The sequence below is a fragment of the Drosophila yakuba genome, chromosome 3R, assembly GCF_016746365.2.
Source record: "Drosophila yakuba strain Tai18E2 chromosome 3R, Prin_Dyak_Tai18E2_2.1, whole genome shotgun sequence".
NCBI lineage: Eukaryota > Metazoa > Arthropoda > Insecta > Diptera > Drosophilidae > Drosophila > Drosophila yakuba.
The window spans coordinates 27,966,844-27,979,886 of NC_052530.2; the positions used below are offsets into that span (position 1 = coordinate 27,966,844).

The 13,043-nt window shown below is 41.5% G+C and overlaps 1 protein-coding gene and 4 non-coding genes across 9 annotated transcripts; all 5 read right to left on the reverse strand.

Annotated features, from left to right (window-relative positions):
- Positions 1 to 12: 12 nt before the first annotated feature.
- LOC6538694 lies at positions 13 to 119 on the reverse strand. The gene has a single exon (XR_005561860.1). It is a non-coding gene; the product is annotated as a U6 spliceosomal RNA (small nuclear RNA).
- A 652-nt stretch (positions 120 to 771) lies between these two features.
- LOC6538695 lies at positions 772 to 878 on the reverse strand. Its single transcript, XR_005561862.1, has one exon. It is a non-coding gene; the product is annotated as a U6 spliceosomal RNA (small nuclear RNA).
- LOC6538696 (extended synaptotagmin-2-B) lies at positions 772 to 12,986 on the reverse strand. Of its 5 annotated transcripts, none has more exons than XM_015193497.3 (11): positions 8,501 to 8,638; positions 7,873 to 7,954; positions 5,855 to 6,338; positions 5,244 to 5,795; positions 5,006 to 5,176; positions 3,582 to 3,667; positions 3,285 to 3,333; positions 3,041 to 3,217; positions 2,549 to 2,980; positions 1,628 to 2,131; positions 772 to 1,369 (listed from the first exon to the last, which is right to left on the reverse strand). In XM_015193497.3, exons 2-11 carry the CDS (start codon positions 7,875 to 7,877, stop codon positions 1,280 to 1,282), a joined length of 2,550 nt encoding a protein of 849 aa, XP_015048983.1. In that variant the 5' UTR covers positions 7,878 to 7,954; positions 8,501 to 8,638; the 3' UTR covers positions 772 to 1,279. The 5 variants fall into 5 exon arrangements, with proteins under 5 accessions (XP_015048983.1, XP_015048984.1, XP_015048985.1 ...); XM_015193498.3 differs by lacking the exon at positions 3,582 to 3,667 and adding an exon at positions 4,332 to 4,429; XM_015193499.3 differs by lacking the exon at positions 3,582 to 3,667 and adding an exon at positions 4,681 to 4,766.
- LOC6538697 lies at positions 1,409 to 1,515 on the reverse strand. Its single transcript, XR_005561861.1, has one exon. It is a non-coding gene; the product is annotated as a U6 spliceosomal RNA (small nuclear RNA).
- Positions 2,325 to 2,396, reverse strand: Trnad-guc. Its single transcript has one exon. It is a non-coding gene; the product is annotated as a tRNA-Asp (tRNA).
- Positions 12,987 to 13,043: the final 57 nt, after the last annotated feature.

A 13,043-nucleotide genomic window follows, 5' to 3' on the forward strand; every position in this document is an offset into this window, starting at 1 on the left:
CCAGGTAAGCAAAAAAATGTGGAACGCTTCACGATTTTGCGTGTCATCCTTGCGCAGGGGCCATGCTAATCTTCTCTGTATCGTTCCAATTTTAGTATATGTTCTGCCGAAGCAAGAACGAAGTACATTTGAAAATCTCTCTATATATACGAGAGGAGTCCAGAAAAAGAAATTGGGAATTATAAAAAAGATGAGTAGCTGGCGCCCTCTGGGTTTGCCAAGCTAACATTTTCGCTGTTTGGCTGAGTAGATGGCGTTTTATTCTACAGTGTAAAATTTATGTAGAATTGTAACTTTATATGCCTGAATAAAACTATATTGGAATAATAATCTTGAAAAATCTTGGAATAAATATAAAACAACATAATTTAATAAAAGCACAATATACAAAACGTAAAACAAGAATTTTGTCAAACTAGCTTTGTATCGATTATTTGTTGAAATCATTCCGTTAAAATTCTTGTACTGAATAGTATACATACATATATGACATATTGAAAGTATTTTATTATTTATTTGTGCTTTATCCCTTATATATATATGTACATTTCATTAAAGCTAATGGTATAATTAGGTATTTACAGTGTTTAGCTAAGGCTTTCATCTGAAATATTTATTAATTATGTCTAGTTGACCTGTTTTAGTTTTTTGTATAACAATATTTATTATTTATTAAGGAAAACAAGGGAGAAGAAAAACCTTAATTGACATTGAAAGTATGTTTTTGGAGTTGTTAAGCATTAAAGCAGTGAAGCAATCGCAGGTAGGCAAAAAAATGTGGAACGCTTCACGATTTTGCGTGTCATCCTTGCGCAGGGGCCATGCTAATCTTCTCTGTATCGTTCCAATTTTAGTATATGTTCTGCTTAAGCAAGAACGAAGTAGGGATAAAAACGTACCTATATAAATGAGCGACCTCGGGAAAAGGTAGTTGGGAATTATAAGAATTGTTGAATGGTCTTAAGAACCCTCTCCTTAAGACTTACAAAATGATGGGTGCTAGAATATATTTTTATTTCCAAAATGTCTTCTAGAATCAAAGAGTCTTATTTTTTGTTTGTTGAAAACACAGTTCGATTTATTGACTATAATAAATTGATAGTTTTAAATATAGAGGCACGACTAAGAGAGTTTTGTTTCGTTTTGGTTAGGGACCAAAAAAATGTATACATAACGAATAAAAAAGGATTTAAGTGCAATTGGTAAAAAAGTGTCGAGTTCTTCTTGAGTTGATTGTGCTGTAATGAGACTCTGCATTCGGCATTTGATTTCGCTTTTCCTACTCGTGCCGTATTTCAGGCTGCAAGTCGAACCAAGAATTCAAACCAGTTTGTGTGGTTATCTCGGCATCATCCAGAGGTATTTTCAGCTGAAAGAGGAGGATAAAAAACGATTGTAGATGTGGCAAAAAAATGTGGAACGCTTCACGATTTTGCGTGTCATCCTTGCGCAGGGGCCATGCTAATCTTCTCTGTATCGTTCCAATTTTAGTATATGTTCTGCCGAAGCAAGAACGAAGTTTAACTGGTTATCTTTTATATTTATATTGTACTCTTGCAGAATAAGTACTTGGGAATCGTAAGGATACGAAGGAGATTTATCTGAGGGGTTGCTTTTGGGTACCTACCATGCCAATGATGGGACTGCCGCCGGATAGGAATCCCTTTTGTGTGCACACCGTCACCTCGAGTTCCGTCTGCCTGAGCTCGGCAATGGAAATCAGGTACTCAAAGGATGCATCGTAGACGGGGTTGCAGTTGTCCTTGATCACGCTCGTCTTGCGTTTCGACTCCTTGGTGCGTCCAGGCAGCAGGTACAGCTTAACATACGGATCGGGTATGTTGCTGGGATCGCGAAGTGGTATCTTCTGGATCTTGTGAATGGTCACGTCTAGTTTTTGACGCTGGGCGCTGTAGCGGATGGACAACTGCATCCGTCCGAGGCCATGTTCGCCGGGCGAGGAGGTGGAGTCCGGAAAGCGGTGGGTCAGCACGGAGGTGGCCAGCTCGCTGATGGGCTTTTCACTGGAGGTGGAGGCCGACATGGCCGGCGAGACTTTCGTAGCCGCCACTGGATCTTCTTCACTGATGGGCGACTCGGCGGACAAGCGCTTGCTGGTTGCCTGAGATTCCTAAAAGGTAATAATAAATTACATTTTAAATACTTTACATGAGTCATATGTTCTTACTTTTATAATTTTTATATGCTCTCACTAAAAAAATTACATTTTATATACTTTACATGAGTCATATGTTCTCACTTTAAAAAAAAAAAAACTATTTAAACAAAAATATAAATAAAAGGCAAAAAAAGAATCACTGATTCTCCCCGACGGGGAATTGAACCCCGGTCTCCCGCGTGACAGGCGGGGATACTAACCACTATACTATCGAGGACGTTGAAAGCGCTCGAGCAAAAACTAATTCTTATACTGGCTGTATTCAATACCAGTTTCTATTTTCTTCTAAGATAACCTATTTTAGTTACTTTTCATATGAAATACTACAAGCTTATCGTAATATATATAGTAATGGAAGATCTAACCCACCTTAAATGCTGGAGGTGAAACTGCAGTCACGTCTGGTGTCTTCACGGAGCTGCTGCGTGTGAGGGCCGCCACTTGCTCCAAGGCATCCGATTCCTTGTCAATCTCGCCGGGCTTCAGAATGCGCAGTGAAAGCGACATATAGAGTTTCGATTCCGGACCAGACTTCTGCAGTTGGAAGGGCTGCTGTATGACCTCCATATTGAATTGCTTGAGCAGCGTGCTGAGGGTGTAGGTGTACTGGCCGATATCGTTTCCGGTCTTCTGGTCGTAGATCTTGAGGTTCAGACACTCGTTATCGGGATTGCTGACCAGGAAGGTGAAGCCCTGCTCCCAAACGGGAGAATCATCACGCATTATCATGGCAGTCTGCTGTTTCTGCTTGTTCACGCTGCACACGAGATAGGGATCGGGTTTGGAGCTGGATCGCGCTTGCTGGGATGGTGGATATAGCATATATGATTTATTTATTAATAAGTTTTTAATCAAACGCACCTTCAAATGCCTAGCTGAGTCGATGAATACACTGAGTACCGCCGAACTCATGCTGGTCACGCGTAGGAGTTGAGTTTCCAGCAAGATCTGCTGCAGATCATTGGGATCGGCAGTGAGTTTGTACCATTGCAGGCGGACATGCAGAAGTCCATGCTTGGCATCTTCCAAGGTGAGCCACTATCATATATAATTAATATAATATTATTTGGCATTAAATGAGTTTAGGAAATTTCTAGTTACTTACACTATCCACAACGCCTTTCTTGATCACGCTGGCAATGTCGATGCTGGCTCTATTTCGGGTAGTTAAAAGCTTTAATTAGTTTACAGTAAATATGATTTAAAGTCAAAAAAAAACGAAAATGATAAAATCTCAACGCGTTCCCTTAAAATTCAAGCTGTTTGAGGGCAACTCGTTCGTAGTTCTTGTTAAGGGAAGTTATTGCGACAAGAGTGTGTGTCCGTTTTACTTGTATGTTCTTGTGGGTGCTCGTTGGTGTTCAATCAGTTAATCAATCAATCAAATAGATGGTTGCCTAACCTGCCGAGCGACTCGTCATCACTAGTGCGGTCCCAGTCAAAAAGTCTGAGCACGAGTATGGCATGCTGCGAGACCTCGACCACAGCCTGCTCCATTCGCCGTTCGAACCAAAAGCAAGTTAAAAGACATTTTCGCATTAATAATGGTTAGTTTGGGCGCAAAGTCTACACAAACTACGTTCCAAGTGTGGGTGGTTTATATACAGGGTCGAAACTAACTACGAAAATTGTCAGTGGCATGCCAGTGGTTCTTATTTCATTGTGTGTCCTGTGTGTCTGTGGTTCAAAGTGCTACAGCTTTTGCTTGTGGTTCAGAAACAGGTGTCATGCAGATTAGTTTTTAATCGAGTCTTGTTAGGTCGGAATTGCGAAAGTGGTGAGATTTTCTTATTAATCAAAGTTACTTCAATTTAGTTCATAGGATACTAACTACACTGAAATGAAACTACAATACCAATTAAACTAGTTGTTAACACAATTTAAGCAAATGAAGTTCGTTTCACACTAGCTTAAGTTCACAAGAGTTCGAAACAATAAGTAAACACAAGTCAAACGCTATTTGTTTAATCAAACTATTTGGGTCACGAAGACCAATTCAATGGGCCAATTTCTCATCACTTCGCTGTGTGCGCATTTTTCGGTGCTTGTTAGTAAACGTATTCAGAACATAAATTGAAATCAATAGATGTGAAAAACCAAGAGATAGAACAAACAAACGAATCGTGAATGCAGTTTCATGCGGCAATACAACCTGCCCAATACATCATCGCTCTGTACACCTGGCATAGTCTGATCATAGTCCCACAAAGAAAACCCAATATAGTGACCAATGGTGGTAAAAATACACGCCTAGAAAAACGAAAGTGTGTGTGAGTGTGTGTGTATTCTGGGTTTTCGCTGAGAAAGTTGGCAAACGGGTACTTAATCCATAGAGCAAAGGCGAAAAGAGCAACTCAAGGAATATAGTCAGTCACTTTTCAGTTTCAGTTTCATGCAAAAACGAGCTCTCAACAAGCATTACTCACTCGGGTTTTTTCAAAGGGGAAGGGTGTAGGTGTTGTGCTAACTCAAAAAAAAGGAAAAATGAAAATATTGCTTACCTGCCCAGGTTCTCGTCTTTCTTGGAATCATCCGAGTCCTTCAATTGAATCTCGACAAATTGACCCATTTGAATAAAAACAGTAGCCTGCGTTCAGGCGCCAAAACAAAGTAATCGAGTAATGATAAAGGAATGAAAAATCAAAATGAAACTAACAGAAGGGCAAAAAACAACAAACTATTATGCAATAAATCGGTGGTTTTTTTTTCAGTGTTGGATTGTATCATGCAGCAATCAATCGACAACATCGGCAAACTACAAAAAGCAAGGCAACAAGCGCTGGGGATTTGGGGAATCCCCGCCAGAATCTTTCAAAGAATACGCACCTCACACCAGTAGTCCCACTTGGGATTGACGTTGTTGTCTATGATCTGGGTCTTGAACTCCTGGGCGCCCACATTGATGATGGCATAGGGATCGGACTTGCCCTTGCCCAGCACACTGATGTCCTTCTTCATCAGGTCCTTGGCCTCGACCACGTGAATGCGCAGAATGCCCTGAAAATATTCATTCATTTATAAACAAATATAATTATTAATACTTATAGAGGCATTTTGAACTCACCTCCGGTTCGGGCATCTTCAGGGCCACCGCCGAGACCTCTTCGCTGAGTGAAATGGGCAGTTTGTTGGGCAACACCATCACATTGCCAATCTGCTCCACGATGATCCTGCGCAGCAAGTCACTCAGACCGGGCATGTCCATGAAATCAATCACGCCCACCAAATTGAAATCGATATTCGGATTGTTGAGGAAGAAGATCTGCAGTCCACCCACCAGGGGCATCGATCGAATCAGCGGCTTCATCACCACACGCACCCAGCCATGGATCTGAAAGTCCTTGATGCCACCCTTCATGCCACCCAAATAGAAATTGATGTCGCAATCGCTGGCATAAAACAGATCCAGATCCATGATGATCTCATTACGATCCACGTTCTTGTCGTAGATCTTGACGCCACCAATTCGCGGTGGTATGGTGCCCAGTATGATGCGATCGAATCGGAATCCATTCATCTTGTAGTTGGCCAGAGCTAGAGCCACATTGGGCTCGATGGTTTCCTTGACCAAGGTGCGTGCAAAGTGATTGGCATTGGGCCACACTTGCTTCAGGATCTGCAAAAGGATAAAGGATATCGGATTCATACTATTCATCTTATTCAGCAGCAGCTCACCTTGTTCAGCCACTCGCAGCGCTCCACGTCGGGAAAGTAGACCCACGCGGGCAGCTCATCGATTCTGGCCAGGATTACGTCCTTCTCGGAGGCCAAAGCCGAGGCCTTGGCCACGTCGCGCTTCTTCTCCGACGTCTTGGCCAACTGGTCGCGTGCCACCGACAGGATGACCGGTGCTATGAGCCAGGCCACCGACCAGCCCATGTAGCCCACCAGATAAATGGAGCCCACAATGGCCACCTTCTTGCCCAGCGTGTAGAACACGCTGAAAATGCTGTTATCATCGGACACGGATTTCGTAGCCACCGTTGAGTTGCCATTTGCCGTCTGGGTGGGCGGCGTGCCGTTGCCGGTGGGCGTGGCCGGCGCCACCACTGGGGATTCGTTCATTCTTTTGGCCTCCACCAGCGGCACAAAGGGTTCGGTCTCCGTGGGATCGGGTGGGATGGTGAACTCCGCCAAGGGCACCGATGGAGTGTTATCGCTGCAAGCATTAAAGTATAAACATTCATGAGCATCTTGGCCAGATATTTCCGATTCCAAAGCTCCGAGAGCAACTGACTCATTAGCGTTTGCCGGCTAAGAAGCCGGCGTCGAACTCAATGCTCATGATTGTGATGATGTCATACTGTATTGTGCTATTAGCTAGAAATGTGATCTTGAAATGCCTCACCGACTCTCTGAGACTCATGTACTCTCGCCTGAATATAATATACAAAACGTTTATGAACACTTTGTTTGTTTACGTAGCTTAATTTTTCACTTCTTTAATACGGTCTGTATAGAGCATTGCTCATACGCCGTGTGGGCGGGGTAAATTGACACAATTTGACGACTTTTCTAATGGTGCTCCACCACGCACCACGCACCACCCACCGAGTTACCTGTTGAGTGGATACACAAAATAGCTTTCATTTCCATCGAGGGTAGAGCAACTTTGTTGGCAAGTTGGCTGCTCACAAAGGCAAGTATAAGGGTATCGAGTTACCTATTTAAACTTTGGCAACGAAAACTTATTTCTTTTTCTCTTTCTGCTTTTCTTTGTAAGTTAAGTATTTGTCCCTTTTTTTTAGCCGAAATTATTTTAAAAGCATTTAATAGTTTCTTTGTAAGTAAATGAATAGCTCTTCAACTTGCCACAGTTTTCCGTGTGTATTTCACATTTCCCCCCAAAACTTTTCTTTTTATTTCGCTTCTGCCTTAATTATTCAACGCTTAGCAGCAGCTGTTGAGTTTATTCAAATTTCCCAGAATATATCTCATTGTTTACCTTTTCAATTCTTTTTCATGCGGTGGCTTTGGGGACTCATTATGATATAGCCGTAATTTTCTTTTAGCAGCTCATACAACATTCATGTGCAACCTTGACTCGAATAATCGCACAAAACCGAACTTTTCCAGAGATTTACAACCTCAGCATTTCACGCTTTTCCACGCTTTGTTAGCTGCTAACAACAAAGGCGCCCAGAAAATTGTTCACTAAGCTGAATTCTTGGAGTGCCCAACTGGGGAGGTTTGCATTTTCCTTCTCCGAAATTCAGAGGGACACCCTCTCCGGTTACGAGCTTTGCTAATTCAACTTTAACTGCTGGGGAATTGTTACATCTCGTTCTGAGCTGCTGGGCACCTGTTGCATAGCCACCAGCCTCCTGCCCCCAAATGGGGCATCCAAAATATATACGTTCTACACGCGTTTCAAACAAAGTGTGAGAGCCGAAAAGCAAATTCAAGAGAGGAACTTAATTCTAGACTGGCTGCCAAAGCTTGTCTGCCTTCAAAAATGATGGGGAGACCACTTCCCATTGCCAAGAACTTGAACCGAACATGCTTTTATTTTTTGTTTTTCTCAAACTCGGGTTTTTGTTTTTTTTTTTTTTGGCTGCTCTTCAGGTTTCTTGGCGATGACGTAGTCTTGGCATGTGAGTGTTTGGAATACTTGAGTGAGTGTGAGTATGTCGCTTGTGTCGTGTAAATGTGCATAAATAAATGATAAATAAATAAATTAATTGTGGCATCACCTCATCGTTTAGCTTGTGCTCTCACTTGTGTTGTGTTGGTATTCTGAATGATTTTTGGGGGTTGGGAAAAATTTGTGTGCATCTGAAATAAAGATTTCGTTATCAATTAAACGAACTGTTATCAAGATGGTTGTGTGAATAAATTGAATAAATTCCACTCGAATTGGTTGGTTTTTAATCACTGTACATTTGCATTTTATCATATTTCATACTCGTATCAGGCATTTCGAATTTTGACTGTGCTATAAATAGTCGAACATTTAATAATCTTTCTCTGTGCATTTCTCTATTGGTTTTCGTAACGTAAACATTTTGAGTAGAACATTTGTGGGCTTTGCAATTATTTGAAAATTATGCATTTCTTTGAACATATTTAGATAGCTGGTCGGAGCTAAAATTCCTTTCATTTGAAATTCACACACAAAAACCACACCGAACGGAAAGCCAACTAAATACGTATTTGCATATATATTGGGGGGCGAATATATCGCTCAGGGCGCCGAGAATGTTTTTTGTATATTTTTATCAAGTTCCACATTCCGCAGTAAGCAAATGAGTTTTTTCAAAAACACAAACGCATTTCGATTTCACATTGAAAAAACAGACGAAATAAACTGATTATACGCACCGAGAGCACGGCAAAAAATTTGTAATAGACCTGATTACTTCACTTCAGTATATTTCTTTTCGAAATGCTGTAATAAACGAGGCGAATTCAGCGACTTTTCATTGTGAGCGGCGTTTCGGAACTGAATTGAATTCAATTCAATTCTCGCAGCCCCAGCCACTAGAAGAATCTCACGACTTTGGCGCCTTTGAGTGAAAGCTCCCCTATTTGAGTGAAAGCTACACTTCCGCAGCAGCCATCAGAAGCAGCAGCAGCTCTGCGGGATCCTTGGCGCCATGGTTCCCCATCAGTGGCTCCTGGACGGGGGCCACTGCTCAGCAAGGCTGCGCCCACCAAAGGACCTCTTTGTGCGACAATTAATCTGAATATTAATGAGCAGCTCAGTGCTTCTGTTCACCAGCAATCAATTTGAACTAAGGCTCATGTGTAGTTCTATTTATATCTATATTTATGAAGAAATAGGGAATGCAGGAAATTTAACAAAAAAGCTATAGATAAGAACTTTGATTTAAATATCAATGCAGAATTTGTATCTTTTGTAATGAGCAGCTTAGTAACCCAGTTTAGTTTTATGTAATGATTTTTGTTAGACGATCGTTTTTCCACTCATGTGTTGACCAGTGTAATTGGACTGATTGTCCTTGGTCCTGGGTCAAGTGGTAATTGTTATTGTTAACCGCCTGTATTTTTTTCTGCTGCTGCCCGACTCACTGGCAAATGAGATAAAATCTAGGCTGTGTTGTTGGGTAATTAGCAAAACAGTTTGAGAGCCACTGCCGCATGACGCACACGAGCGTAATAAATCCATGGAAGTGGGTAGCCATGATTAAGGATTAAGCGGCGTTTTTTCTGTTTTGTGGCGCGATTCCGTTCGGTTTTTCATAAATATCAAATGGCTGCGTAACACATGGCGTATGTGTAATAATCATGGCATATGCATTTTTAATGCATCGACGTGAAATCGAAAGGTAAACAAAGGCAGTGAGCGAATCGAGGTGGTGCTGCACCACGAAAAAGCGCAAATCAAAAGCAAACAATGTCTGTCCGGGAGGAAGAGCGTACTTGAAAATGGCCTTCAACACTCACCCACACTTGGCCATAGCTCACACACACCGAGACACCGCCACACCCACACACCCACGCACGCACACCGATGCACACATTGTCTGGCTGCAGGACATGCAGGAGAGCAGCAGAACTCTGCCGAAGGAAGAAGGCAGCTGGCAGGCAAATGGAGCCAGCGGATCCCGTGTCCCCCCACACACAAAGAGAAAATATAACCGCGAAATTCAGTCAATTTTCTGCGATTAAAATAGCTCAGGGTCACATCAAATCATTTAAAGGATGTAAAAATATCCTATTGATGTTTCATGGGCAGCATTATACATACATGAATTCATGATATGCATGACTTGAATATAATTATTATTATTAAATAGATTTTAAATATTTTTAGTCTCTGTTGTGGCATTTTTCCTCTGTGTATTTGGTAATCAAGCGGTTGTTAGTTGCTCCTTTCCGGTGAAGCAAACAAACGTTTTCTCATATTCCCGATTAATGACACAATGAAGCCTGAGGGAAATTTCGCTTTCACTCACATTCTGCATCCTTTTAAATGAACTAAATGAAGTTACATTTACACACACGTGCCTCCATTTAATTGCCCCTAAATATTTTATGCGACCTCCTCTGATTTGCCTCTAACTCATGCGAGCTCCTTCGAGGTTTTTCAACTTTGAACCCACTTTTTTGGGGGTAATAAAACTTTCGCAACGTCAACGTGCCATAAAATCTAATTCACAACTAAACCGAGACAATTCCCGGGCGATAATCGAGGTCGCACGATGTCGACGCCTTGACTTTATTGAACGAACAATGTACACAAATTGGGAATATTCTACTTTTTCTGTACTGTTGAGTTCTGCAAGTGGATTGCGTCACATCGCCTTTGATTTATGGAGCGCCGTTCAGTGGAGCAAAACGATGGAAACCTGTGAGACCTGGTCCACTGAAGGTAACTTTGATGCTGTGCAGCAGGTCAAGCAGACACTGAGGCACGGTGAGAATATTATAGAATCATTTGGCTTTTTATTACTGCAATTTATTGTGTGATCACCAAGATTATCGGGGTATATCAGCATGTTTCTGAATATAAAACACCAATTTTGAATACACAAAAGTTAAAAAACCCATTGTACTTAAATCGTAAAATATTATAGAATCACTTTCATTTTTATCTGTGCATCGGAAGCAACATTGATTGCAGACGAATCTCTTAGATACATTAAGGGAAATACATAAAAGGAGGTCAGAATGAAATTACAGCCAATGGAGACGCAAGGCTCCACAGCTGGCAATTCAATCAGAAAACACGCAATTTAAACTTGCTTTAAGATTCTCGAATTTTATGTAGTGCTTTTCAAAGATTTCGGATCTAATCACTCGTGCGGAACTTGGGCGAACACGTTTTCGCCATTTTCATGGCTCAGGTGAATTTCCTTACAAAGCCAAATGTTTTGAGTCCTTTCTTAAAGTCTTCTTGTTTGCCAGGCAACTTTTTTCTTTTGGACTACGTGTGGTTAGCCAAAAAAGACCTTTAGCCAAGTTGTTATATGCAGATGATGTTAACGTAAAGCGGCCTCGGGGATACATATAAAATAACTGACATGGGAGTCGGGCAAACGGGCAAACAGGCAACTGCAAATGAAAGTTTCGCCACCCAGGATACGTCCCTTAAATTATCCTCCATTCCAGGCATGTTTCAGACTTTGTGTTTGCTCCGTAATCCGAATCCATTATTGGGCTTTAATATCGTAGGTCGCCGCACTGACCACAACTGGCTATCTATGTACGTACAAATGCCTTTTGCCTTATGAATTAAACACAAGTTTGTTTCTATTTTTTCTGAACTGGCTATTGCCCCGAAATGCCGACGGTTCTCGACTCCCACACCAAAGTGAAGAAACACGCACGGAAATCGTTGATTGCGGCAATAAAAGGGAAAAAACAATGGCAGCCGAAAGGCAGCCGATTATTAATGTGGCTTAGTTGGTTCAAAGGATACCAATGTCAAGGATTGTTTGAGGAAAAAACGGCAGCGGGAAACTAGTTTCGAATATACAACTTCCGCTGAAGGATTTGCAATTCATGGCTCATAAAACAAAGTGTTGTGAACGATTTATAATCCGATTGTTCAGTATCCATACTTAAATTCGTTAGGTATAGTCGATTTTTTACATTTTTATAAGGTTCATACCACATATATAATTAAGAAGCATGTGCCTGCATTTCAGTGTCAAAACTGTTAAACTATTTTATGCCCGTATGTGGGTCACACATCATCACACATTTAGTCTGAGCACGCAGTGTATTAATCTAACTAAACTATCTAATTAAAATATTTGTTTAATTATACGGGCAGTAGAATTCCGAGGGAATTCCAGTCAGCAACATTCCCCGGTGCATATAAAGCGTACCACGTTGGGGCAACAACTTAACCCAAACGCAGGTCCTAAACTTTTTCCCTCGCCTGACTCATCACCAGCTGCAAGGATATCGCTGGCAGTGTGTTTGTGAGGGGCTAACCACAACCGCAGGACCGGAGACGCCTTAATGTGTCCACATTTTAATTACCCTTGATGTCGAGTGCGAAAGGCTGCCACCGAAAAATAAAGGATAAACAGCAGCAACAACAGAGAGGCAGCAAAAAAAGCAAAGAAAAAAACAGTTGAAGGCTTCATGGAAACGCGCTGGCTTTCATAAATATTTCAAATGCCTACCAAAGTCAACCCTTCTACTCTGACAGCTCTTTCTGTCACTTGACACACTGCGTTTTATTCGTTTTTCTTTTTTGTGAAACTTTGCCTGGGACAACGCTGCGTATGTGTAATTTACATGCTTCAAGTTGAATGAAACCAATGGGAGTGTCCCTAGAGTAGCGATAAGAGGCAAACCTTTTCACAGGTGGACTAGGGGAAGTTGCCACTTAGGACTTTTGCATTTTTAATGTTGCACACAAAAAAAACATAAGGTTACAACACTAGCGAGTTGCGATTTTGATAAACAACTATTTTGAATTAGTTTTATAACTTTCACCAGCTTTTTTACTTTTGCTAGCTTACCTTAAGCTTGTTAATTTATGTTTTCAAATATCTTCACTTGAACCGCACAAAATTGAAAGAGTTCATAGTTGACAAAGGACATTTACAGTGGTCCCATTTTCCGCTGAGCCTTTGCCCAGTTTGAGAGTCACTTGCCTTTTTGGCAAACAATGTCAATGGGTTACCAAAAATAAAATTCACTTGTGCAGCCCCTTTCTAGTAATGTTTCCTTTCTTTTATTGCTTTTTTTTTATTTTGCTGCCCGGCACTCAAGTTTCTGTATTGATTCGGAAAAGTCGCGCGCGAATTTCCTCCACAGGCTTTTGGAAAAACATCCGCCTGGATTTTCACATTAGCCGTGCTGAGTGTCCCGTTGTACGCGAGTCGCACAACTGAATGTGCGGTAACTGAAAGCGAAATTCTATTGCCTTTGCAATATCACT

Excerpts from the sequence above, each read along its gene's own strand:
- LOC6538696 (XM_015193498.3), bottom strand. Across the intron at positions 3,218-3,284 it reads AGAAAGGCGTTGTGGATAGT|TGGCTCACCTTGGAAGATGC; the intron begins GTAAGTAACTAG and ends TATATATGATAG. Across the intron at positions 1,370-1,627 it reads GCAGTCCCATCATTGGCATG|CTGAAAATACCTCTGGATGA; the intron begins GTAGGTACCCAA and ends CTCCTCTTTCAG.